Source organism: Bufo gargarizans, chromosome 10, assembly GCF_014858855.1.
Source record: "Bufo gargarizans isolate SCDJY-AF-19 chromosome 10, ASM1485885v1, whole genome shotgun sequence".
Taxonomy (NCBI): domain Eukaryota; kingdom Metazoa; phylum Chordata; class Amphibia; order Anura; family Bufonidae; genus Bufo; species Bufo gargarizans.
The window spans coordinates 34,125,482-34,153,127 of NC_058089.1; the positions used below are offsets into that span (position 1 = coordinate 34,125,482).

Genomic DNA, 27,646 nt, shown 5'->3' on the forward strand with positions numbered 1-27,646 from the left:
ATAAACCAATGATAAGAAAAGAGGGGTGTCTGAGACTACATCAGCATTCCTTTAGGCACTGTAGCCAAACTGTAGTCACAGAGTACAGCTCTGCCCTAATGGAGTGGAAGTACAAAAATGCCAAGGAATAAGTTCAGAGGAAAATAGTGGGCATGCCATCCCTGTTCGGATGGTTTCATTTTTTGCAGACAAGCGTTTTTAACAATATCATCTAATTTAAAAAAAAAAAAAAAAAGAGGAGGGGGGTGGGGAAGATTGTGTTAGCCAGAAGAAAACGGGTTTATTGCTCTCATTAAGAGATATAAAAAAAAAATAATAATAATAATAATAAGTCTTGCAGGTCTGAAACCTTTTAATGGCTAACAAAAATAGAAGCAGTGATGTTACATAGCGAGCTTTCAAGACAACTTTGGTCTCCTCCTCAGGCTTAAAGGGGTGGTCCACTTTTTTATATTGATGACCTATCTTCAGGACACGTCATCAATATCAGATCAGCAGGGGTCCGACTCCCAGCACCCCTGCCGATCAGCTATCTGAAGAAAATGCAGCGCTTGTACGAGCCCTTGCTCACGGTTGACATTGCAGCAGTGAGCAGGTGTAATTTCAACTCCGCCGCCCCCCAATGGGACGGCTCTCTTCTATTCACCTTAACAGGAAGGAGCCGCCCCATTGAAGTAAAAGGGACAGCAGAGTTGTAATTACACCTGCTCACTGCTGTGATTTCGAGCAGGCAAACAGAGAGGGGAACACAGCACTCGTACAAGCGCTGCATTCTCTTCAGACAGCTGGTGGACGGGGGTGCTGGGAGTCAGACCCCTGCCGATCTGATATTGATAACCTATCCTCAAGATAGGCTATCACACAAAAAAATAAGAAAAAAAAAGCGGACAATTCCTTTAAAGGGATTTTGTCAGCTGGATTTTAGTAATAGAGCTTTTGACATCACCACATCAGTCTCCTCGATTTGTTTTAGAATATACCAGTATTACTGCCATCTGTCTTCTCATTTTGTTTAAAAAATAAATAAAAATAATATCGCTTTTATTAAAGGGATTCTGTCATGAGATTTTACCCCTATAACCTAAACATATGCCCATGTCCGTACTAATAACCTGAATCCTAAGCTGGCCTTATTAAACCTGCTTGTGGCTCTATTAGCTCAACGAAGCCGCTGCCAGGAGTCCACACGGGCGCATCAGGCTGAGCCTAGTGCGCACGAGCGGGATCTGGCAGAGGGACGGGAGGATTGCGGCACTGTAGACAGGGAGGGCGGCGATTAAGACAGGGAAGGCGGCGCTGGGCACCAGGCGTAGATAGGTACGGCCGGGCACCCTGTATTAACGGATGTCCCCTTGGGCACCTTAGGTAGGTGATTGACAGGTTACAAAAACCAGTTTTTTGGGCTAATAGAGCCACAAGCAGGTTTATTAAGGCCAGCTTAGGATTTAGGTTATTAGAACGGACATGGGCATATGTTTAGGTTATAGGGGTGAAATCCTTTTAATATGCTAATTACCTCAGTAACCTCACCGATGGTGCGCCGTAATCTGGCGCATGCGCCCTGGATCCACTGGTCAGCGCTGATCAGTGGGTCCAGGGCGCATGCGTCAGATTACGGCTCACTATCGGCGATGAGAGGAGTGAATAATTAACAGTCGGGCGGTGGCTGGGCTCCTAGAGAATGGGCACGGCTGGGCACCAACCGCCAGAGGGACAGCATTACTGAGGTAATTAGCATATTAATAAAAGCGTTTTTTTTTTTTTACAAAATGAGAAGACAGGTGGCAGTAATACTGGTATATTTTAAAACAACTCGAGGGGACTGATGTGTTGATGTCAAAGACTCTGTTACTAAAATCCAGCTGACAGAATCCCTTTAAAGCTCGAAAGCTTGCCATGTAACATCATTGCTTCTATTTTTGCCATCATTAAAGGAACCGTGCTTACAAGACTCTTATTTGGTTTATCTTAATGAAAGCAACAATCCAATTTATTCTAATGATCAAACTTTTTCAGTCAAGAATATGAAGGTTGTCCCTGCACCTAACAAGAGCAGAGCTACGTCAGATGAGATCTCAGAAGCATGCTTTTTGTCGTTATTTCAGCTTTACATAGTTTTAAGAATTTACCTGTCAAATGGATCTAGGTCATGTGCACTGCCAAACACAGAGAGGGTGGCAGCACCAATGTCATGTCTCATGGAGCCTAATGTTTGTTCTTGTGCCCTCTGCATGCGAGGTAATGCAGATCCCCGCTGCGGACTGCACATACCCAAAGACCTTGCAATGCGCCTGTGGGAAGTTGGAACTTTGCGACTCTGGAAAAGGGAACATATTAAAATGCACAGGTTCAATTTAATGTTTATTGGCACTGTATACCTTTATTTATAATATTCCATAGCAAAATGATAAAATGTTTTCATTTAGGGGCCTTTTACACAAAGCAAAACCGCCTGAACAATCGTTTGCACGTGACTGTTCATTGTAAAAATGCCCTGCGATCAAAGGACAAATGAATATTCGCTTGCAATCATTTATGCATCCTTCAAGATGACACTCGTCATAGTCATGGAAACTGTCTGGTGTGGGTATGTTTTGTAAATGAGCACATAAAAAAAAAAAAAAACAATAATTGAAACATATAAATGCAATTAAAGGGGTTCTTAAAGACTTTTATTCTGATGACCTATTAGTGGCGGTCTGACACCCAGGACCCCCAGCGATCAGCTGTTGGAGCGGCCTTCTCTCAGATTTTCCTAGGCCCTGTGACAACACGTTCATCGGTCAAGTGGCCTAGGTGCAGCTCAGTCCTACTGAAGTGAATAGGGCTGAGCACGATACAAAGCACAGCCGCTATACAAAGTACCGAGCTGTGCTTGGTGAACTGAGAGAAGGCCATGGCGCTATGACCAGCACTGGTGCTTTCTCAACAGCTGATCAGAGGGGGTCTGGGATGTTGGACCCCCACCGATCAGATACTGGTGACCTATACAGAGGATAGGTCATCAGCATAAAAGTCTCAGAAAGCCCTTCAGTCAGTGCTTATTACAATGTATCTTAAGACTCACAAAAGTTGATTATAAATATATGTCTAACAACTTTATCAGAACAGGAGAACGCCAATAAAAAGCATGTCTGACGCATACATTATGCATTTTAAGGTATTTGAAGAATCTGCTCCGAAAGTAACAGTACCAAAGCCTCCATGTCTACAATTTTCAGGTACAAATATCACCATTACTCACCATCGGCTTTCGTCCTTTTCGCCTTTTAAACCGTCGTTTCCGCCTTTTTCGTACCCCATGGCTTCCTTTGGACGCCTTTGACTCGCCTGTTTTTTTTCCTTTGAAATATTAAGAGGGAATTTACTTAAAGGAGTTTTCCAGAATTTTTATATCGACGACCTATCCTTGGGACAGGCAATCAATATCAGATCGGTGAGGGGTCAAACATCCGGCACCCCTGCTGATCAGCTGGTTGAAAAGAAGGCTGCGCTCCATGCGGGTGCTACCTTCATTGTTTACCTGCTCGCCGTCGACATCGCAAGCTGTCCCATTCATTGTTATGGGATGGTTGAATACTACAGAGCCGTTCCACAAAAGTGAATAGGACGGCTTGGATGTCACCAGCACATTTAGCGTTTTAGATGTATCATGAGAAACTAAAGGGTTTGTGCAGGCGTACTTTCCCACACAACTTGAGAACGGGAAGGAAGGACGCAATTGCACGCTGCATGTGGCACCCACCACGTTTTGTTTAATAAAAACACAATGCGTGCAAGATACTTGCTGCTCAACAACCAGACCTCCCAGTCTGCAGCTTCTTTTCTCTGCATCCGATCTCAGAAGCGGTGGGGACGGGATGTACGCTACATAACATCTTCGAAATAATTTAACTATCTACTCACAGTCTGATCAAGATACTCACCAGTTCTTCTTTTCCGTCTTGTGGTGGTGGTACGGGGAGTCAGATTTCGTTGGTAGACAGCAGTATTGAGTCCGGCTACAACTGCCTCAATGGTTTCATCAAGAAGAGAGGACAATAAATACCTTGGAACATTCTGTGAAGAAAAACAACAGGATATTCAATTACTGGAAAGAACTGAACATAATATTTTCATTCTAATTACGCACTATAGTCATTAAAGCAAGAACCCCCTTGTCACCTGCCGGACTCCCAATGTGTATATATTCTTGTATTGTAAAGCGTAGTTGACTGGCCAACTCAAACCAGCCAGGAGGCCACAGGTTCCAGCCATCATAGGCTCTAGATATGTTCAGCATATAGAACGGGAGCATTTTCCAGCGCGTGGGCCAAACTAAGTAACTGAATGAGGAGTTAATAGAACGGACACATAATTTACGCATCTAAGCACTACTCAATCTTTGTAGTGAGCAAGATAAATGGCCTCTTTTACTCTGGAAGTTCACCTCTACCAAAATACATTCAAGCTCCATGCGATTGTCCTTAAACATCTAAGGGGACATTTGTTATCCTTTGTACTCCAGAAAACCGGAGACAAAAAGTTCTAACGTTTTTTCCAAAAAGTTGGTGGTGGAGGGTTGGCAAATTTGTTATAATCTACGCCAGGAAACTGGCATAAATTATAGCAATAATCGACACCAGCTCCTCTTTTGGCGCATGGACCTGCACTGATGCGTCACAGTTATTGTCATTACTACACATGACATTCATATCTTTATTCCTTTAACATGTAATGCAAAACAAGTTGGGCTGAGTTCACACTTCAGTTATTTGGTCAGTTATTTCCATCAGTGATTGCGAGCCAAAACCAGGAGTGAAGGCTACTCTGAGATAAAGTGTAATGGAAAGATCTGCACCTGTCGTGTTTTGCTCACAATAACTGATCGAAATAACGGACCAAACAACTAAAGTGTGAACTTGGCCTTTCAAAAACAAAAACCCACTAATTGTATTTGAAAATAGAAACCACCTCTAATTTGCATTCATACCTGGCTATGACGTGCTGTGGTACGGATCCTGTTGACACTGGCTCTCACCCTCTCGCTTTGCCTGGTGCGGGCAATGGCACGAGTCCTCACCGCATTGGTCCTCAGACGGCTTGTGGTGGGAACTACATCTGCCAGCAGGCTTGAGACTTCTTCCTCACTAACTGCGTCTGTGGTAACAAGAAAAGGTGGATTATTACATATATTCTGAATGAAACATTTCAAGTAATAACCAATAAAGATATCAAATCAAAGTAAATTAGTTGAATATGGCACATGTGGAGTCTGCTCCAATGTCAGGAAGCTCTGTCACATTAACTTTAAAGGGGTTCTGCAGTTTTTTTAAACTGATGATCTATCCTCTAGATAGATTATCAGCATCTGATCGGTAGGGGTTCGACACCCAGGACCCCCGCTGATCAGCTGTTTAAGAAGGCAGCGGCGCTGGCAGTAGTGCCATGGCCTTCTCGCTGTTTACCGCAGGCCCAGTGACGTCACGACTAGTATCAATGGCCTGGGCGGGGCTTAGCGCCATTCAAGTGAACAGAGCTTAGCCCGCCCAGGCCATTGATACTAGTCGTGACGTCACTGGGCTTGCGGTAAACAGCGAGAAGGAAGCGGCGCTACTGCCTTCTCAAACAGCTGATCTGCAGGGATCCCGGGTGTGCCCAATCCCCGCCGATCAGATGCTGATGATCTATCCAGAGGATAGATCATCGGTTTAAAAAACTGCAGAACCCCTTTAAGCACCTGGTATAAGAAATACAAGAATTACCTTCATCAGGCTGATTCGTAGCAGCACATTCTGGGCAGAACCATTCATCCACAGGAATGGCGTTGAGGGGAGGCGTCAGACATTCCATGTGGTACCTGCAACAAGCATCACAGAAAGTGTCATCCATCCAGTCTATTAACAGAACAAAATTACCTGGACAGCTGTAATTCTGACTGACATACATGATGTCTAGAGGTTGTACGCACAGGGGCTTCATTATTGGAGAGCTCACAATCTGGTTGCAGACGCTGAGCTGTCCATAGATGTAGGCTATGGCCAAACAGATACATTCAACATATATTTAGAAATGGATGTGTGTAAAGAAACTTAATTGCTGATCTCCCTGTATACACGCACGATTTCCTGCCAGATGATCGGATTTGTACGAACACTTGTTAGCCCTCATCTTGCAGTGTAATACTGCCGCTGATTGCCCGATGAACGAGCCAACGCAATCCAGATCTTTCAGCATGCTGAAAGATTAGGATATGCTGGCAGCAGACTGTGCTGTCTAATTACAATCTGCCACCAGCAAACTGCACGTGCAATGGCATGGCGATCACTTCTCCCCAAGCTGCGAAGGAGATCGCTGGAGATAGCAGAAGTCTCCTCCGCTAGCAAGCAGACGATTGCTGGGAAGGAACGCTTCCCTCCCGACAATCATCTGCCTGATCGGAGTGTCTAATACAGCCTTTAGTCTGACCATGCATGAGTTCTCAATGGGGAAAGGCAAGTAAGCCGCTGACAGGCACGTCTGGGGGCAGCTTATCTCCTAACACAACAAAGGATCAGGCATGTTAAAGTTCAACATGCCTGGTCCTTCCTCTGAGATCATCTGTCAAGGCAGAGTCAGCACTACCCAATACACAAAAGACAGTCCATGGGTTCTGCTGACTTTACTGTTATGTGTATTGAAATGTTTAGACCTTGATAAAGGCAATGTCACTTCTTTTTAAAGTGGTTTCCGGGAAGCGTTTGTGCAATGCTATGACCGTACTAGCAGGGCAGGGTAATTACATTCATGTGAACAGGAGAAGAAGCTATAATTACACTGCACCGCTGCTATGTTCTAGATCAGGCATCCTGAAACTGCGGCCCTCCAGCTGTTGTAAAACTACAACTCCCACAATGCCCTGCTGTAGGCCGATACCTGTAGGCTGTTCGGGCATGCTGGGAGTTGTAGTTTTGCAACAGCTGGAGGGCCGCCGTTTGAGGATGCCTGATCTAGATGATGTGTAGTAAACATTGAAGAGGAAGCAGAGCTCACACGAGTGCCATAGCCTCTCCAAACAGCTGATTGGCAGGGGGGGTGCCGGGTGCTGGACCCCACTGATCTAATATCGATTACTTTTTAATGAACAATCATCTCGTTTTGCTTAGCTCTCATCCACATGGCTGGAACTATTACCCAAAGCAAATCCAATGCACTGCTGTGCTTTCACTTATAGTCACAAGAGTGCTTGCAGGTCCACGGAGGGACAACTTACACTGCTTTTGAAATATCGTTCCTTTATTATTCCTGCTAGAAGTTTACAAATGTATTTCCAGAAGTCTGCAGTAAAGGGCCAGATGGGTGTGCGTCTCTGCACAGTCTGACACTGGCAGCACTGACTGAATATTCTCAGACTGTGCCAGGGCACACCTCCAACTGCTAACAGCCATCTGTATCCTTACTGCAGACTGCTGGAAATTCATGTACTGTATAATCCTCTAGTAGAAATAGTAAAGGAACGGCACAACAGAGAGAGAATTGCTACTACACGGGCAATGCAAATAGTTACTAAAACCGACAAGTCGGGAGAGGTGACCGCTCCTCTTTAAGCCTATGACTTACTTTGCAGAATTAACATATCTGGAAAGAAGAATCGGAAACACACATACCCGGCATCACAGCCATCACACAGCAGCAGCCGATCCTCTCGGTCACTGCGCCCACAAACTTCACAATTTGTAGGGTCCTCTTCTTCCAACAAATTCTCATCTGCTTTACTTAGTATTGGGACCTATATCAAAAACAGGAAGCGAGGAACTGTTATTTCGGTGCCTACGCAGCACACACCCTCTTTAAATGCCTTTGTCCATCTCAAGGCTGTGCATCAGCTTGGCAAACATAAACCCCGTTCTTTCAACAACATGACTGCAAATTCACCTTTTTAAGGATCTCGCCTCCATAATGGGCCCTGATATGAATGCATGAAAAGGTAATTCTGTCCACAGGGCACGAGTTGGCATTCTGTGAGGAGAAAAAAATAAAAACCAAGGTTACCAGCGCTACTCTACTACAACTCATTACTGAATGTCGCCATGATAACATGAATGATAGTGACAGAGGCGCAAGATCATTTTTATTAAGATTGAACTGACAGGAAACGCCAAAATATACATAGCTTCGTCAAATACATTATATATATTTTACAAATATGTACATAGACAAGCTTTAACGGTATGTCCAAGACACAAAAACTCTCGGAAATATCTGACCTGGATTTGTCACTGATTTCACCCTCTACATTCAAAAGCGCAAAATCCGTGTCAGAAATCTGCAGCATAAATTCACATTCTGTGCATTTTAAATCTGCAAAGTGGGTCTCTTAGTTAACACTGTAAAAACCCAACAGAATTGTCGCAGGCAAATCCAGCGCTTCCATCCTATGCAGATGAGCCACAAGAGTTTTATCAAAATACAAGAACAAGTACGCGGGTTCTTTATTTTGTGGGGCAAAAGTAGTGTTGATGAGTAGTAGAGATATATAGCAATGACACACACAGGATCTTAAAGGGGTTCTGCACTTTGTTTAAACTGATGATCTATCCTCTGGATAGATCATCAGCATCTGATCGGCGGGGGTCAGACACCTGGGACCCCCGCCGATCAGCTGTTTGAGAAGGCAGCGGCGTTCCAGAAGCACGGCGGCCTTCTCACTGTTTACCGCTGGCAGAGTGACGTCACGACAGGCCAGTGATACTAGTCGTGACGTCACTGGGCCAGCGGTAAACAGTGAGAAGGCCGTGGCGCTGCTGGAGTGCGATCGAGGATCCCAGGTGTTGGACCCCCGCCGATCAGATGCTGATGATCTATCCAGAGGATCCCAGGTGTCGGACCCCCACCGATGAGATGCTGATGATCTATCCAGAGGATAGATCATCAGTTTAAAAAAAAGTGCAGAACCCCTTTAAAGATCTCACTCAGCTACTTCCACAGCTCCAATAAATCTGCATGACGCAGCAGCCTGGATATTAGGCCACCCCTTCATTAAACTTGGTCGCTGTGGATGTGGCAGTGAGGGTTGTGTTGCGACGCTTTGAGATAACTTGACTAACCTTTGACCACTCGACAATGCATTCCAGACAGAAATAATGGTTGCAGTTTTCCGGCGTCCCCACAACCTGGTCTCTAAAGCCATTCAGACATATGGGACAGTTCTCTCTTTCCTCATCAGAGCTCATAGCTTCATTTAAATCTGCAGCAGAGAGAGTGGGGTCTGAGCTTCCAACTGGAAGGTCCTCTTCATCTTCATCTTCATCGTCTTCTTCTGAATCTAAACACAATTCAAAGACAAACTGGTCACTAAAGGCAATTAAACACTCTGGGGGAGATTTATCAAACTGCTGTAAAGTAGAACTGGTCTAGTTGCCCCATAGCAACCAATCAGATTCCACCTTTCATTTTCCAAATGAGCCGTGAAAAATAAAATGTGCCCCTCTGTTTTTGTAGAAATCTAGACCTGTGTGTCCGGGAGGCTGATGTCTTCACTAGCTCTCATGTATTGCAAAGCTTCATTTTGTACCGATTTCCCCAACTACAGCCCATGAAGTATCACTGGCAGACACGGATGCAGAGTCTTCTGTGGGTGACTGTTCTGCTATGCACCATGTTACACAGCTCTTGTAAACCCCCATCACCTAGACTGCTTTGTGAGGGCTTTCCTTTTATAGTCTGATACAGTACGGCCTGTGTAATCTATATTCCATGAAGACTGAGATGCTTTCCTCCCTCTCCAATCTCTAAAACCCACGGAGACGAGACAGAAAGGAGAGATTAAAGAGTCGACCCAGGGGCAGTATGCTTTTGAATCCATGTCAGAAGCAGCATGACAGACATATGTTAGAGTACTTCCACACTAGCGTTGTTCGGATCTGGCAGGCAGATCCGGCAAACCGTATGCAAATGAGGGCCCTATGAGGGCGAATCTGGCAATTTTATGGGTTTTTACAGTGTTCTCTATGCAGTAAAACTGATCTGTTCCCTTCATTCTGCGGGTCAGTATGATATTTTTATAGGTTTTCCTTTGCACCACCTCTGACCCCTCCATAACTTTTTTATATTTCTATCTACAGAGCTGTAAGGTGATCTTTAGTTTTAAATGATGCAATTTTGGGATGTGTATGACTTTTTGATCACTGTCTATTAAACTTTTGGGGTGAGGTGAAGGGACCAAAAAAAAAAAAAAAACTGCAAATGAACAATTCAAATTTTTTCCGTTACACCACTTAACACTTTTATATTTTAACAGCACAGTCATTTTGGGAAGCGGAGATATTAATACTGGGGGTGGATTGGAATTTTTATGTCTTTTTATATTTAGAAAAACTTTTTTCACTATTTTTACACTTTGTAACCCGTAGGATACCAGTGCCGTACATGTATGGGAACTAGGTCTGAAAACCCAGCGCCGTACTGCTACAGTGCGCTGATCGGCAGGCGCAGCTGCAGGGTCCGGCAGTCATTGGTAGTCGGACCCCTGCTGTACGCGCCGGCATTAGTGAAAACACTGATGCCAGCGCATAAACCCTCACATTGCCGCGGTCCCGGGTGTCCATCGGGTCACCACGCTGCTGTGACGGGGACCCAATGGCTTGGACAGCAGCCCGATGCATTTCTTAGGCATAGTGGCTGCCATCCCTGTGAGATCCAGCTCCCTGGATCACACAGGCAGGAAGGCTGTAAGTGTATTACATTCAGTAATACACTTACAGCCAATGTATTACAATACAAATGTATTGTAATGCATCATACAGGGGATCAGAGTCCCAGTGTGGGACAAAAAAGAAAGTAAAAAAAAAAAGTTTTCAAAAAATAAAGTTTTACAAAATAAAAAGAAATAAACGTTTCAAAATAAAAGTTAAAAACAAATTGTAAACGATAGATAAAAAGAGAAAAGTAGACATATTGGTTATCGCCACGTCCGTATCGACCGGCTCTATAAAAATATCACATGATCCACCCATCAGGTAAACACCATAAAGAAAAAACAATAATAAAAAAACAGTGCCAAATCAGCCATTTTCTGGTCACCTTACCTCACAAAAAGTGTAATACCAAGCGATCAAAAAGGCTTATTTATCCCAAAATGGTACCATCAAACCGTTCTCATCCCGCAAAAAATGAGACCCTACCTAAGACAATCGTCCCCCAAAAAACAAAAAAATACATCTCCAAGAAAATGGCAACACAAAAACAAGATTTCTCGCTTGTATCATTGAGGGACACAGGACCGTGGGTATAGCTGCTTCTGCCACTAGGAGGCAACACAGGCTGAGAAGTGTTATGCTCTCTCCTGGCTGGAGGGGGTATAGCCAGCAGAGGAGAAGCTATCAGTTTTTAGCTTAGTGTTGTAGGAGGCAGACCTCCCTGCTTGCAGGGCGGCTTCCTTTTGTTATTTTTTCTTTTTTGTTTTGTCTTTTCCCTTTTTAGGTAGGGGAAACAGTCGCCTAGCCTCTCTGTCTACCCCGGGAGCAAGGCCGGTGTCTGGTTCCCTCACCGCTCGACCTCCCCTAAGAAGCAAAGGTGGACCAGGGCAGCCTAGCTCACCTGCTTCCCGCCAGCCAAAGGGTGACCTGGATCAGCAAGATCCACCGCCATTCCAGACTCCTGCCACTTCGGGTGCCAGCTGCTGAAGAGGTGACACTGCTGGTCCTCTGAGGGGGGGTGAAGAGAAGAGGATGAAGATGGGGTGAGTAATAGGAATCGGGTGAGTATTCTCCTGCACAAGCAATGAGGGGGCGGAGCCAGGCTTCCCGCCGCGGCTCAAAGGTCTCAGCAGGACTGCAGCTACCCGCGTGGACTCAGCTTCACCCTGCAGCACAATTCTTCAGGGACCACAGGGCCTGGGATCCCCTGCATGCTGGCAGGACAGTTACCTTCCCTCTCCAGCCTTGAGACCATTAGTGGGCAGCCATGTCCGAACCCACAAGTGACCCCCGCATGCCAACATCTGCCACTTATTATTCATGTGTTAAATGCAAAATTAAATTCCCTCACGGCCAGCTGGACTCTATGCTCCGCATGCTGTGTGCCCACACAGGTTCTGCCCCCTTCCTCTCCCCAGCCTACGCAGCCACATGACCGCCCTGACCGTGTGGGAATGGACTCGGGCCGTGCCTCACCTCGGGCAGTGGAGGACTGCTCTAAAATATCCCAATCCACCCTCTCTCTCATGGGTCGTTTGGTTGATAAATCTCCACCTGCGCAGTCCGCGCCCTCCTCAGGAGAGCGCCTTAGGGGCAGACCTTCGCACAAACGGCCCAGAGCAGGACGTCATTCCTCCTCTGACGTCTCAGCATCCTTTTCTCCGTTCCAGGCAAACTCCTAAAGCCTTCCCCTTGCATGACGACTTTTTGGTTGTCATTGCCAAGGCATTGGACCATCCAGATCGTCGCTTTGCCACGTCCAAGCGGCTTGATCTGCTTTATTCCTTTCCGGCGGATTGGGTGGCTAAATGGTCCTCCCAAAGAGGACCCTCCAGTAGCGCGCCTCGCCAAACAAACCACCATTCCAGTGGCCGACGGCTCAGCCCTTCAGGATCCTGTAGATTGCCGTATAGAGTCTTGGGCGAAGTCGATTTTCGCGGCAAGTGGCTCAGCGCTTCGGCCCATTTTAGTCTATGCCTGGGTGGCTAAGGCAGTCTCGGAGTGGGCACTCTGGTTAAACCAAGACTTGGCGGCGGACCTCGCGCTAACCGAGTTCCAGTCCTTGGCTCTACAGATCTCACAGGCGGGGAAGTACCTCTGTGAGGCTTTCTTGGACACGGAAGCTCATCGGCTCTCGCGGTAACCTTGAGGCGCGAACTTTGGCTTAAGGTTTGGGCAGCAGACTCTTCGTCAAAGGGTTCCCTTACCAGCCTTCCTTTTGTCGGCTCGCGGTTATTCGAGGCCCAGCTAGATGAAATTATCTCTGAGACTACGGGCGGTAAAAGTACCCAACTCCCACAGGGCAAATCCAGGTGCATGTTTCATGCTAAGCAGACAAGTGCCCGGGCCTAGTCCTTTCGCTGCTTCTCTGGCGCACCTCTGGCAGCAGGACCCCCTCCCAGATCCTCCAAGCAGGACCAGTGGAAGAAGCCATTCTTCATGCCTCACCCAGCCTGGCGCCTGCGGGAACAGCCTGCCCGTCCCTCGACCGGCAAGCAGTACTCCTTTTTCAGGAAGTGTGGCGCTCGAAATCGTAACTTTGGGTTACAAGATCGAGTTTGCGTCCCCTCTTCCACAACTTTTCTCTCTCTCCCAACCACCCAGGGAACCAGGTCGGGCTGTCGCCTTTTTCCAGGCAATTCAATCTCTCCTTGTGCGGGGGGTAATCTCCCCAGTTCCTTTGACGGAAAAAAGCACTAGTTTTTATTCAAACCTTTTTGTCGTCCCCAAGAAAGAAGGATCAGTTTGTCCGATGCTGGACCTCAAGTTGCTGAATCGGTTCCTCCGGGTTCAACAGAATGGAATCCCTTCGCTCCGTGATTGCTTCACTGGACCGACGCAAATTACTCTCTTCAATAGACATTTGGGACGCGTACTTACACGTCCCTATTGCCCCGATGCATCAGTGCTTTCTCCGCTTTGCAGTGGGTCCCCATCACTACCAGTTCGTAGCCCTTTCCTTTGGCTTGGCGACGGCACCGCTAGTCTTCATGAAAGTAATCGCTCCTCTCCTGGCACTTCTTCGTACCAGGGGCATCACCCTGATTCCCTATCTAGACGACATCCTGGTCAAAGCAGAGACCTTCGATCAGAACGAGGACAGTCTGCGTATCACTCTGGATACCCTGGTACAGTTCGGCTGGCTGGTGAACTTCCAGAAGTCTTCCCTACGCCCCACCAGACGGATCACTTTTCTAGGCATGATTCTCGACACGGCTGTGGCGTTGGTGCGCCTCCCTCTGGACAAGCGGCTAGCCCTTCGTCGGTCAGTCCGCCTTCTCCACCGGCGCAGGTACCCTTCAAGTCGATTTTGCATGAAGGTCTTGGGTGCAATGGTCGCTTCGTTCGAGGGTGTTCCGTTTGCACAATTTCACACTCGTTCACTTCAGCGGACAATTTTGTCGTCGTGGCACAAGTCACCGGATTCCCTGGACAGTCACATCGTCCTGCCCCCAGGGGTGTGTTCGGCACTCAGGTGGTGGCTTTCGACCCCAACCTTGGGGTCGGGGAAATCCTTTCTCCCGGTCTCATGGACGGTCATCACCACCAATGCCAGTCTTCAGAGTTGGGGCAGAGTCTTTCCGTCCCAGACAGTACAAGGCGTATGGTCTCAGTCGGAGTCCAAACTGCCCATCAACATTCTCGAACTCCGGGCCATTCATCAGTCCCTCTCCTGAAGGGCCGGCCAATCCGGCTACAGTCAGACAATGGCACGGTAGTGGCTTATAAAAAAATAACCAATGAGGAATTCGCAGTCAAGCGGTGATGGCAGAGTCGGCCAAAATCCGGCGGTGGGCAGAGACCCATGTTCCAGCTTTTGGCGGTCTACATTCCGGGAGTGGAGAATTGGACGGCAGATTTCCTCAGTCCGACGATGGTGGACCCAGGGGAGTGGTCTCTGCACACGGCGGTTCCATGCAATCTGTCTCCGGTGAGGTCAACCGGAGGTGGGACTGATGGCGTCTCGGTTCAACCACAAACTCCCCGCCTCCTTCTCTCGAACAAGAGATCCCAGGGCATGATGGCACCATGGGACAGGTTCTCCCTGGTGTATGTGTTCCCGCCTCTTCCTCTCCTACCTCGAGTCTTGCACAGAATCAGGATGGAGGGATCCAGACAATCCTCATTGCCCCGGATTGGCCCAGTCGCCCGTGGTACACAGACATCGTCCGTCTTCTAGGAGACGCGCCGTGGCCCCCTTTCCGCTCAGACCTGATCTTCTCTCTCAGGGTCCTGTATTCCACCAGCGTTTAGAGTCGCTACGTTTGATGGCGTAGCTGTTGAAACCGCCATTCTGAAGCAGCGAGGTTTTCCGGAGAGGGTCATCCACACCATAATTAAAGCCAGGAAACTAGCGTCGTCCAGGATTTATTACAGAACATGGAGGTCTTTTTTTTGCGTTTCTGTGCGGAACGTAACAGCACACTCGACCAGGGCGGTAGGCGCGTCTTAGGCTCGCATCCACCAGGCTTCAGCTTCACAGCTGTGCAAGGCAGCGACTTGGTCGTCCTTGCACACGTTCACCAAGTTTTACCAGGTGCATACTTTTGCATCAGCAGACGCTGCGCTGGGCAGCAAGGTCTTGCAGGCAGCAGTGTCTTGAGCTTACGTGAGGCAGTTCTCCATGGGGGGGGGGGGGGGTTCTTCCCACCCCGTGGAATGCTTTGGAACGTCCCACGGTCCTGTGCCCCCCAATGATACGAGCGAGAATACTAGGGTTTTGTAGACTCACCTGTAAAAAAGTCTTTCACTGTGTAAAACGTAACAAAAATAAAAATAACAGGGTATCGCAGTGTCCGTAACAACCTGCTCTATAAAAATATCACATTATATGCCCCCTCAGGTAAATGCTGTAAAAAAAAAAAAAAAATTCACCTTGCATCACAAAAAGTATATTACCAAGTAGGGCTGAAACGATTACTCGATTGAAATCGAGCAAGTCGACAAAAAAATACTTGATGCAAATTTTTTGCATCGATGATTCGTTTGTGTCAGGTGACCGCGAAGCGGGAGTGAAGCGCTTGCTATTACTGACTGTTCCGTGGTCACCCACCGGCCCGTACCTTGCTGCATTGTATCCTGACACAGCGACAGGTCATAGTGCACGTAAACGCGCACTATGACCCGAAGCTGTGTGACGTCAGGACGATAGTGCAGCTCGCAGAGAAGAAGATGGAGGAGCTGTGGAGCGATGACCCTACAGGAGAGGTAAGTACTGGCGCTGGGGACATGGCTAGAGGGGGGAGAGATGGTGGCACTGAGAGGGCTGATCAGCTTTTATAAAGAAAAACAATTTTAAATTATTTTCTTGTTTTTAGAGTACTCAATCAATCGTTGGATTAATTGATAGAATACTCTATTACAAAAAGTCAATAGCTGCAGCCCTAATAAGAAGCAATCAAAAAGTCTTATGTACCCCAAAATGGTACCAATGAAAAGGTCACCTCATCCCGCAAAATATGAGCCCTCACATAAGACAATCACTTAAAAAATAAAAACCAATGGCACCCGTAAACCAATCCATCAAAATCTGCTCTGCAAAAGTCATATGGCGCTCTTCCGTTCTGAATCGTGCGTATTTTCAAATTCCGTAAACGTTTAGGGGATCAAAGTGCTCAGTACAGCCTTAATATATTCTTTAAGGGGTGTAGTTTCCAAAATGGGGTCACTTTTTGAGGGTTTCCACTGTAGGGGTATGTCAGGGTCTCTTCAAATACAAAATGGTGCCTAAAAACCATTCTAGCAAAATCTGCCTCCAAAATCCATATAGCGCTCCTTTCCTTATGACCACTGCCACGTGCCCATAGAGCAGTTTACCACCATATATGGGGTATTTCTGTAAGCTGCTGTTAACCCTTGCTGTGTTGCAAGAAAAAAAATTGACATTAAAAAATCTACCAAAAAAGTGAAATTTTGTAATTTCACCTCCATTTTCCTTTAATTCTTGTGGAACACCTCAAGGGTTAAAGTTTGTAACATCAGTTTTGAATAATTTAAGGGGTGTAGTTTCTAAAATGGGGTCATTTATGGGTAGTTTTCGTTATGTAAGCCCCTCAAAATCACTTTATAACTAAATCGGTGCTTAAAAAAATGGTTTTGGAAATTTTGTTGAAACTTTGAAAAATAGCTTCTAAAATTCTAAGCCTTCTAACGTCTTAAAAAAATTAAATTACATTTGCAAAATAATGCCAACAAAGTAGACAGATGGGGAATGTTAAGTAATACAAATTTATGGAGGTATCACTTTCCGTTTTAAAAGCAGAGAAATTGAAATTTTGAAAATTGCAAAGTTTAAAAAAAAAAATAGTAAATTTGTTTTTTTCTTTATAAAAGGTGAAATATATATATATATATATATATATATATATATATATATGACTGTCATGAAGTACAATGTGTCACGAGAAAGCAATCTTAGAATGGAGTGGATAAGTAAAAGCTTTCCAAAGTTATTACCACATAAGGTGACTAGGGCTGCAGCTAACGATTATTTGAATAATCGATTAGTTGCCGATTATTTTCTACGATTAATCGGGGAAAACGACAAAATTACAAAACAAAGAGGTTTATATGATTTTTCTTGAAAAATGATGTTCAAAGGCCATATTAAAACAAATTGTGGACGACACTATTATGGGGGGGATCTGTGGACGACACTTATGGGGGGATCTGTGGACGACACTATTATGGGGGGGGATCTGTGGACGACACTATTATGGGGGGGGATCTGTGGACGACACTATTATGGGGGGATCTGTGGACGACACTATTATGGGGGGGATCTGTGGACGACACTATTATGGGGGGGATCTGTGGACGACACTATTATGGGGGGGATCTGTGGACGACACTATTATGGGGGGGGATCTGTGGACGACACTATTATGGGGGGGGGGGGATCTGTGGACGACACTATTATGGGGGGGATCTGTGGACGACACTATTATGGGGGGGATCTGTGGACGACACTATTATGGGGGGGATCTGTGGACGACACTATTATGGGGGGGATCTGTGGACGACACTATTATGGGGGGGATCTGTGGACGACACTATTATGGGGGGGGATCTGTGGACGACACTATTATGGGGGGGATCTGTGGACGACACTATTATGGGGGGGACCTGTGGACGACACTATTATGGGGGGGACCTGTGGACGACACTATTATGGAGGGGGGGATCTGTGGACGACACTATTATGGGGGGGATCTGTGGACGACACTATTATGGGGGGGGGGGGATCTGTGGACGACACTATTATGGGGGGGGATCTGTGGACGACACTATTATGGGGGGGGGATCTGTGGACGACACTATTATGGGGGGGGATCTGTGGACGACACTATTATGGGGGGGGATCTGTGGACGACACTATTATGGGGGGGGATCTGTGGACGACACTATCATGGGGGGGGATCTGTGGACGACACTATCATGGGGGGGATCTGTGGACGACACTATTATGGGGGGGATCTGTGGACGACACTATTATGGGGGGGATCTGTGGACGACACTATTATGGGGGGGGGGGGAAATCTGTGGACGACACTTATGGGGGGGGGGGGAAATCTGTGGACGACACTATTATGGGGAGGATCTGTGGACGGCGCTGTTATGGGGGGGGGGATCTGTGGATGGCGCTGTTATGGAGAGGGGGATCTGTGGATGGCGCTGTTATGGAGAGGGGGATCTGTGCACTGTTATGGGCATAACAGTGCACAGATCCCCCTCCCCATGATAGCAGTGCCATACACAGACCCCCCCCCCCCCCCTCCCCATAGCAGTGCCATACACAGACCCCCCTCCCCATAGCAGTGCCATAGACAGATCCCCCCTCCCCATAACAGCCCCGGCCCTGCTGCTTAGTCGGACTAATCACTGCCTCTTTATTTTACCTTTTACAATGACGCTCCAGTAACAGGCAGAGCGGACGGCGGCGTAACGTCACTTACACACGTGACGCACCTGCTCCGCCCACTTTATGACTGAAGGAGGCGGAGCAGGTGCGTCACGTGAGTAAGTGACGTTACGCCGCTGTCCGCTCTGCCTGTTACTAGAGCGTCATTGTAAAAGGTAAAATAAAGATGCAGTGACCGCCCGCCCGCATAGCAACGAATCGGCGATTATTCGATAACTGGATTCGTCGACAACGAATCCAGTTATCGATTATAATCGATTACATTGATTAATCGTTGCAGCCCTAAAGGTGACGCATGTCAGATTTGCAAAAATCGGCCTGGAATTTAAAGGGGTTGTCCGGGTTCAGAGCTGAACCCGGACATACCCTTATTTTCACCCCGGCAGCCCCCCTGAGCATCTGATGCTCCGATGCGCTCCCGTGCCCTGCGCTAAACCGCGCAGGGCACGGGCTCTTTTGTTTTCAATAACACACTGCCGGGTGGTAACTTCCGCCCGGCAGTGTGTTCGGTGACGTCACCGGCTCTGAGGGGCGGGCTTTAGCTCTGCCCTAGCCGTTTTACTGGCTAAGGCAGAGCTAAATCCCGCAGTGCCGGTGACGTCACCGGGGTTCCTGTCAGCCCCAACGAGAGCCCCGGTACGTCACCGGAACTCCTAAAAATGCCTTTGCCCTGTGCAATTTAGCGCAGGGCAAAGGAGAGCATCGGAACATGAACTGCTCCGATGCTCCTGTCAGGGGGGCTGCCGGGGTGAAAATGGAGGGATGTCCGGGTTCAGCTCTGTACCCGGACAACCCCTTTAAGGTGAAAAGTGGCTCGGTGCTGAAGGGGTTAATGGGGTCATCCAGCCGTTTATATTGATGACCCCCACTAATCAGCTGCTTGAGGAGGAGGCGGTGATCAGATATTGATGACCTATTCTGACGAAAGGCCATCAACATTGGACAACCCCTTTAAGTGATTGTCTGATCTCTTTTTAATTTGCAGCTTCCAAAATGGGCACAGAAATGTACAGCCTCTTCAAACAGCTGATCTGCAGGGTGCCAGGAGTTGGACCCCCACCAATCCTGAGGATAGGTTATCAATATAAAACACTGAGAAAACTCCTTTAAAGTGTTTTCCCTTCACAAAGTATCGGCATATTGGAGTTGTGACCCCCTGGGACCCTAAGACAATGAAGGGCATAGCGCTGCGCAGCATTCAATGTTTTTTTCTGCAGAGCAGCACCCCTCCACCTGCTGCAGATTAAACTGCAGCACATCAATATTATCTTAAACTATTCTTAATAAAAACTAAGACTTGGGCCTCTTGCACACAGCCGTTGTGGTTCCATTCCGTGCATTGGGGACCGCAAATGGCGGTCCCCAATGCACGGGCAACGTCCGTGCGGCTGCCTGGACGGATCCAGACCCATTTAACTTGAATGGGTCCATGATCTGTCCATTCCGCAAAAAGACCAGTGTATTGCGGAACCGCCATATGTGGCCCGCAATACGGCCATGGGAGCACAATGGCCGTGTGCAAGAGGCCTTAATCATATTGTTTGTACTCACCAGACCCGTCTTCCTCCTCACCATCTTCTTCATCCATATCATCCTCTTCTTCACTCCTTGATCCACCAGATTCCTCCACATTTTCTGTAAGCAAAACAATACTAGTTATAAAAGGCAATTCAAACAGTTAAAGTTAATCAGTATAAGTTATCGCTATCTCACAAGAGATGGGTGACTGGTGTGGTTGGTTGTCAATGTTCCCAAAAAGAAAAGAAACATCTCTTCAGCTAGATTTCCACCACCCCCCTCCCCTCCCCCCAGAAGGTCACTTTAAAAGTTCCCCTTTTTTAATATACCATATTAGGTAATTCTTAGGAATTAGAAGTGGTCCTTTGTTTAGGATCCTATTTCTACAGAGGTTACAAAGAGCGTCTCTTGCTGTTGACTACCTGTCCTGTATTACACATCGATATGAATAGTCATGTTTTCCCTGGAGTTGTGCTGCTGCAAAGAAACTGAACACTTAGGCTGGGTTCACACAGGCATTACGGATTGGGCCCGGATAGGATGCGGGTGCGTGGCGGGGAAATCGTGCGAGTGAGCACACAACTGCAGTCAGTTTTGACTGCAATTGCGTTGCGTGGTTCAGTTTTTTTCGCGCGAGTGCAATGCGTTTTGCACGCGCGTGAGAAAAAACTGAATGTAGTACCCAGACACGAACTTCTTCAATGAAGTTCGGGTTAGTTGTAGTGTAGATTTTATTATTTTCCCTTATAACATGGTTTATTTTACTCGCCTCCTCCATAGCTGCCGGTCTCTGCTCTTTCTTCAGGACCTCTGGTGACGTCATTGAGCTCATCACATGGTCCAATCACATGGTCCATCACCACTGTGATGGACCATGTGATTGGACCATGTGATGTGACGTCACCACAGGTCCTTTAGCCGGCAGATCATGATTCAAGAAGTAAGAAGAGATCGGCAACTACGCGATCAAGAGGAGGAGGTTAGTTAAAAAAAATTAATCCCTCAATACACATTTTACTAAGCATTCTGCATTAACCAGGTTATAATGGAAAATAATAAAGATCAGGTCTCCATCCCGATCGTCTCCTAGCAACCATGCGGGAAAATCGCACTACATCCGCACTTGCTTGCGGATACTTGTGATTTTCACGCAGCCCAATTCACTTCTATGGGGCCTGCGTTGCGTGATAAACACACAAAATAGAGCATGCTGCGATTTTCACGCAACGCATAAGTGATGCGTGAAAATCACCGCTCATGTGCACAGCCCCATAGAAATGAATGGGTCCGGATTCAGTGCGGGAGCAAAGCGTTCACCTCATGCATTGCACCCTCGCGGAAATCTCACCCGTGTGAAAGAGGCCTTAGGCCTCTTTCACATGAGCGTGACGGATTGGCTCCGGATGCGTTCAGTGAAACTCGCACCATTTTGCGAGCAAGTTCAGTCAGTTTTGTCTGCAATTGCGTTCAGTTGTTGAGTTTTTTCCGCGCAAGTGCAATGCGTTTTGATGCGTTTTTCATGCGCGTGATAAAAAACTGAAGGTTTACAAACAACATCTCTTAGCAACCATCAGTGAAAAACACCCGCACTTGCTTGCGGATGCAATGCGTTTTTCACGCAGCCCTATTCACTTCTATTGGGTCAGGTCTGCGTGAAAAGCGCAGAATATAGAACATGCTGCGATTTTCAAGCAATGCAGAAGTGATGCGTGAAAAACAATGCTTATGAACACATAGCACCTGCCCTGAATCCTGACCCATTAATTATTTTTTTCACGCATCAGTTCTGCGTTGCATGAAAAACGCAGCATGTTCTATATTCTGTGTTTTTCACGCAACCCTGACCCCATAGAAGTGAATGGGGGTTCAGTGAAAAAGGCATTGCATCCGCAAACAAATGCGGATGCGATATGTCTTTTACTGATGGTTGCTATGAGATGTTGTTTGTAAACCTTCAGTTTTTTTTATCACGCACGTGAAAAACGCATCAAAACGCATTGCACCCACACAGAAAAAAACTGAACGAAATCGCAGACAAAACTGACTGAACTTGCTTGCAAAATGGTGCGGGTTTCACTGAACGCACCCGGGCCTAATCCGTCACGCTCGTGTGAAAGAGATTTTCCTCACAAATTCAGCTGATGGTTGGAGTTCCGATCAGGGGGACACTTTGTGATCAGTTTTTCTTTCTTTCTTCAAGGAATCTTTCTGACAGGAAGAGATTGTTGAATGGAGAACCCTTTAAAGACAGCTGTGCCATGTAATGGATACAGAATCATTGAAGGGGCTCTGCAGCTTTTTTTTTTACTGATGATCTATTCTTTGGATCATCGGGGGTCCAACACCCAGGACCTCCGCCGAGTAGCCGTTTGAGAAGGCAGCGCCGCTGGTAGTAGCACTGCAGCCTTTTTGCCATTTCCTGCAGGCCCAGTGACATCACGACTAGTATCACTGGCCTGGGTGCGGCCAATTGAAGAGAACCATGAGTAAAATGTGTAACTGTGCATTCTACCTGTTTGTAAGTCTAGTGGTCTAGGAGGCTAGCTCCTCTGGTCAAAAAACATAATTTTGTTGCCCGGAATTAGAAACTCCATGTTTAATTGGGGTTTGAAAAAGTAATAACTGGTGGTTATCAACAGGGATAAACACGAAAAACATGGATACCAGACGTGTGCACGCCGCATCACAGGGCGGATCCACTGACTTCAATGGGCCCGCGATCCACAAGATGCGGCAAAGAATATATGTCTTATCTTTTGCGGACCTGGAAGCACTGAAGTCAATAGGTCCAAGTGCACGTGACCAGTATGCGTGCTTTACGGATCTGCGGTTTGTGGTCCGCAAAACGGACACAGTCGTGTGAATGGACCCCAAGTATGAGACCACAGTTAAGGCTACTTTCACACTAGCGTTCGGGCGGATCCGTTCTGAACGGATCCGCTCATATTAATGCAGACGGAGGCTCCGTTCAGTACGGATCCGTCTGCATTAATAACTTAGAAAAAAATCTAAGTGTGAAAGTAGCCTGAGCGGATCCGTTCAGACTTTCAATGTAAAGTCAATGGGGGACGGATCCGCTTGAAGATTGAGCCACAGGGTGACATCTTCAAGCGGATCCGTTCCCATTGACTTACATTGTAAGTCTGAACGGATCCGCACGCCTCCGCACGGCCAGGCGGACACCCGAACGCTGCAAGACTGATGCAGTCTGAGCGGATCCGCTCCATTCAGACTGCATCAGGGCTGGACGGCTGCGTTCGGGTCCGCTCGTGAGCCCCTTCAAACGGAGCTCACGAACGGACCAGCGAACGCTAGTGTGAAAGCAGCCTAAGCTGGCCATACACATCAAATGTATATCTGCCGAACATCTAATGCGGCCTACTGACTCTCCCACTTGCTAGGTGTCGGTGAGATAAGGACTAGTCAATTGGATTTTAAACCGTCTGACCCTTGTGTTTGCTGCCGGAGCACTTCCTTCCTCACCCTCTTCCTACTGAGCCAAGCAGGCATGGTTAGGAGGGGATCAGGAGGGAGAGGCATTCAAAGTTGTGTGTATGTCTGGTCTTACTGAGACAGCATTTGCTTTCTCACAGAGCATACCCGAATGAGATCTGTACATGCACCCCATTCTGACTTAAAGGGAACCTGTCACCACAAAATGCAGTGCAATCTGCAGGAAGCCTGTTATAGAGCAGGAGGAGTTGAGCTGTTTGATATATAGTTTTGCAGGAAAAGATTCCATAAAACTTGGGTAATTATACATTTAAACCTCTGGTCTTTTTATACATAGGAGTCATGTGGGCGGTGCCACTCAGTGATTGGCAGCAATTCCTGTAGGCTAAAGGCATGCAGAGTTAGCTGTCAATCACTGAGTGGCACCGCCCACATGACTCCTATGTATAAAAAGACCAGAGGTTTAAATGTATAATTACCCAAGTTTTATGGAATCTTTTCCTGCAAAACTATACAATCAGCTCAGCTCCTCCTGCTCTATAAGATGCTGCCTGCAGATTGCACCGAAGGCGGGCTTACCTTTAAATGGGTTTTCCAGTATTTAGATACTGATGACCTAACCCTCGGGATCAGTCATCAGTATCAGACTGATTGGGGGTCCACACCCGGCAACCCCATGATCAGCTAGCTGTTTATATGAGAGCTGAGCTGCAGTAAGCCGACACAGCCACTACACACTGGATGAAGTTTTCCCTTTCCGGCTCCATCCCCCGTGTAGTTTCTAGTGGAGGCTGCCGAAAACAGCTGTTCTCAGACCCCTAAAGATCTGATATTGATAACCTATGCTGAGGATAGCTGGGGCTCAGTGGCTAGCACTGGTGCCTTGCAGCGCTGTGGTCCTAGGTTTCAATCTGAACAAGGACAACATCTGCATGGAGTTTGTATGTTCTTTACGTGTTTGCATGGGTTTACTCCCACAATCCAACAACATAGGTAACTCAGAATGTAATCTCCACCGGGGACAGCAAGGAATGTTAATGTCTGTAAAGCGCTGTGGAATATGTCAGCGCTATATTAGTAAGTAAAATAAAATCAATATCTAGACCCTGGAAAAGCTCTTCATCCTAAATAGACTATCGATCTACACAAAATAGCAGCCCTTTCGTTGGTTTTCTGAGATTGTAATACCGATGACCTATCCTCAGGATAGGTTATCAGTATCTTATCGTGGGGGTCCGACACCTGAGATGCCCACCGATTAGCTGTTTGAGAAGGCAGCGGCATTCACAGTAGCGTCGCGGCCTTCTCACAGCTTTTCCAAGGCTGAGTGACATCACGTTCATCGGTCACGTGGCCTAGGCGCAGCTCAGCTCCATTCAAGTGAATGGGGCTGAGCTGCAATACCAAGCACAACCTCTATACAATGTACAGCTCTCTGCTTGGTGAGCTACAACAAGGCAGCGGGTGCCTTCTCAAACAGCTGATTGGCAGGGGTTCCGGGTGTCAGACCCCCACCGATCAGATAATGATAACCTATCCAGAGGACAAGTCATCAAAATCTCATAAAACCCCTTTAGCTGCCCGACAATATATCAAAATCTCAGAAAACCCCTTTAGCTGCCCGACAATGAATTCACGGCTCATTTTGCACTGATTTTCTTGTATACATTATCATGAGTAATCAATCAGCTCACAAAATCTCTGCCTCTTGGTGCGGGAATCCATGCATTACCATCATCACTGGCTAGGAATGGCCCTTGTCGCCGGCTTTTCCCCTGGGAGGTGTTCCTGTTGATCAGTTGGTCCTGATTTTCTTCATCATCCATCGTTAGGCATCAGAGAAGCATCCCCTGTAAAGAGCAGAGCAGGTCAATGTCAGAAGGTGGTAACGTCACAGTGAAGCAAGCAGGCGGTATACACTGGAATTATTATAGGTCGATAGAAACTATATAAAGGGGAATTCTAGCCAGAAAATATTTACCACCTATCCACTGGGTAAATGGTAAATTGGCTGAGGTCGAACTACAGGGACTCCCACCATCCACTAAAATGGAGGAACTGTTCAGTCACAAATGAAGTAGTGGTCAAGCAGGATAAGTGTTAGTGGCTGAAATGCCCCTTTAAAGATACCTGCCATAATGTTTTCTGCTGAATTGATCTCAGTGGTGAGGTGCGGCTGAGGGGGTCGTTTCCCAACATAATTTACTCCTTTTGTGTTTATTTTAAAGGGCATCTGTCAGCAGTTTTGTACCTATGACACTGGCTGACCTGTTACATGTGCACTTGGCAGCTGAAGGCATCTGTGTTGGTCCCATGTTCATATGTGTCGGGAAAAATTAAGCTTTAAATATGCAAATGAGTCTATAGGAGCAATGGGAGTGTTGTCATTACTCCTAAAGGCCCTGCTCCCTCTGCAAACTCTCCAACAGGACCAGGTGTAATGACGTTTTCACTATCTGGCCCTGTCAAAGTGCAGCGGACGCAGCAGTGGCAGAGAGAGCAGAGCCTTTAGGTGTAATGGAAACGCCCCCGTTGCTCCTAGAGGCTCATTTGCATATAATAAAACATAATTTTTCTCAGTAATGCGAGCACATATGAACATGGGACCAACACAGATGCCTTCAGCTTCCAAGCGCACACGTAACAGGTCAGCCAGTGTCATAGGTACAAATCTGCTGACAGATGCAGATGCCCTTTAAAATAAGCACCTGTTGGGAAATGACCCCCTCAGCCGCACCTCACCACTGTGCTCATTTCAGCAGAAAACATTATGGCGGGTTATCTTTAAAGACCATTAACCCCAACCTCTAATCATGTCCAGATATCGTCATGTTGTAACCAGTCAGGCCCCAGTAGAGAAACAGTCAGGAACCCTGCTGAGGGCCTTAGAGAAATTAGCTCAGTCAGGGAAAAAAGGCGATAAGGCATTCTTCAGATACATAAATGAAAAAAGGAAACTAAAACAAGGAATTACCAAATTAAAAACTAAAGGAATGTATATGGAAGAAGATAAAGAACTAGCTGACTGCCTCAATGAATACTTCTGTTCAGTTTTTACAAAGGAAAATTAAGGAAAAGGACCTCAGTTAGGAAAGAAGACTAATGAATCTTTTGACGCATGTGTCTTTACAGAGGAAGAGGTTCTAAGTCAGCTGTCTAAAATCAATACAAATAAGTCCCAGGGGCCTGATGGGATACACCCAAAGCTATTAAAAGAGCTCAGCGGTGAACTAGCAAAACCATTAACAGATTTATTTAACCAATCACTGGCAACAGGAGTCGTCCCAGAAGATTGGAAATTAGCAAATGTTGTGCCCATTCACAAGAAAGGTAGTAGGGAGGAATCGGGCAACTATAGGCCAGTAAGCCTGACATCAAGAGTGGGGAAATTAATGGAAACCATACTTAAGGAGAGGATTGTGGAACATCTAAAATCCCATGGATTGAAAGATGAAAAACAGCATTGGTTTACTTCAGGGAGATCATGTCAAACTAATCTTATTGATTTTTTTGATTGGGTGACTAAAACAATAGATGGCGGAGGTGCAGTAGACATCGCTTATCTAGACTGTAGTAAGGCTTTTGATACTGTCCCACATAGAGGGCTTGTCAATAAAGTGCAGTCATTGGGCTTGGACTCCCATATTGTTGAATGGATTAGGCAGTGGCTGAGGGACAGACAACAGAGGGTTGTAGTCAATGGTGTATATCCAGACCAAGGTCTTGTTACCAGTGGGGTACCTCAGGGATCTGTTCTGGGACCCATATTGTTTAATATCTTTATCAGCGAAATTGCAGAAGGCCTCGATGGTAAGGTGTGTCTTTTTGCTGATGATACAAAGATTTGTAACAGGGTTGATGTTCCTGGAGGGATACACCAAATGGAAAAGGACTTAGGAAAACTAGAGGAATGGTCAAAAATCTGGCAACTAAAATTTAATGTTGATAAGTGCAAGATAATGCACCTGGGGCGTAAAAACCCAAGAGCAGAATATAAAATCAGTGATACAGTCCTAACCTCAGTATCTGAGGAAAGGGATTTAGGGATCATTATTTCAGAAGACTTAAAGGTAGGCAGACAATGTCATAGAGCAGCAGG

General features: G+C 46.7%; 1 protein-coding gene across 4 annotated transcripts in view; it reads right to left on the reverse strand.

Moving 5' to 3' along the window:
- The window catches only part of PHRF1 (PHD and ring finger domains 1), an 80,942-nt gene that overhangs the window by 35,600 nt on the left and 17,696 nt on the right, over nt 1-27,646 (reverse strand). For 3 of the 4 annotated variants that reach the window (XM_044270964.1, XM_044270963.1, XM_044270966.1), the window contains 10 exons: nt 25,280-25,397; nt 20,128-20,211; nt 9,066-9,283; nt 7,894-7,977; nt 7,626-7,747; nt 5,745-5,839; nt 4,973-5,139; nt 3,927-4,059; nt 3,245-3,342; nt 2,130-2,317 (listed from right to left, as the gene is read on the reverse strand). In XM_044270964.1, the coding sequence (XP_044126899.1) occupies nt 2,130-2,317; nt 3,245-3,342; nt 3,927-4,059; nt 4,973-5,139; nt 5,745-5,839; nt 7,626-7,747; nt 7,894-7,977; nt 9,066-9,283; nt 20,128-20,211; nt 25,280-25,373 (1,283 nt within the window). In that variant the 5' untranslated portion in view covers nt 25,374-25,397. Of the gene's footprint in view, nt 1-2,129; nt 2,318-3,244; nt 3,343-3,926; nt 4,060-4,972; nt 5,140-5,744; nt 5,840-7,625; nt 7,748-7,893; nt 7,978-9,065; nt 9,284-20,127; nt 20,212-25,241; nt 25,398-27,646 lie in introns of those variants that run through there. The other variant, XM_044270965.1, reaches the window with a different exon arrangement.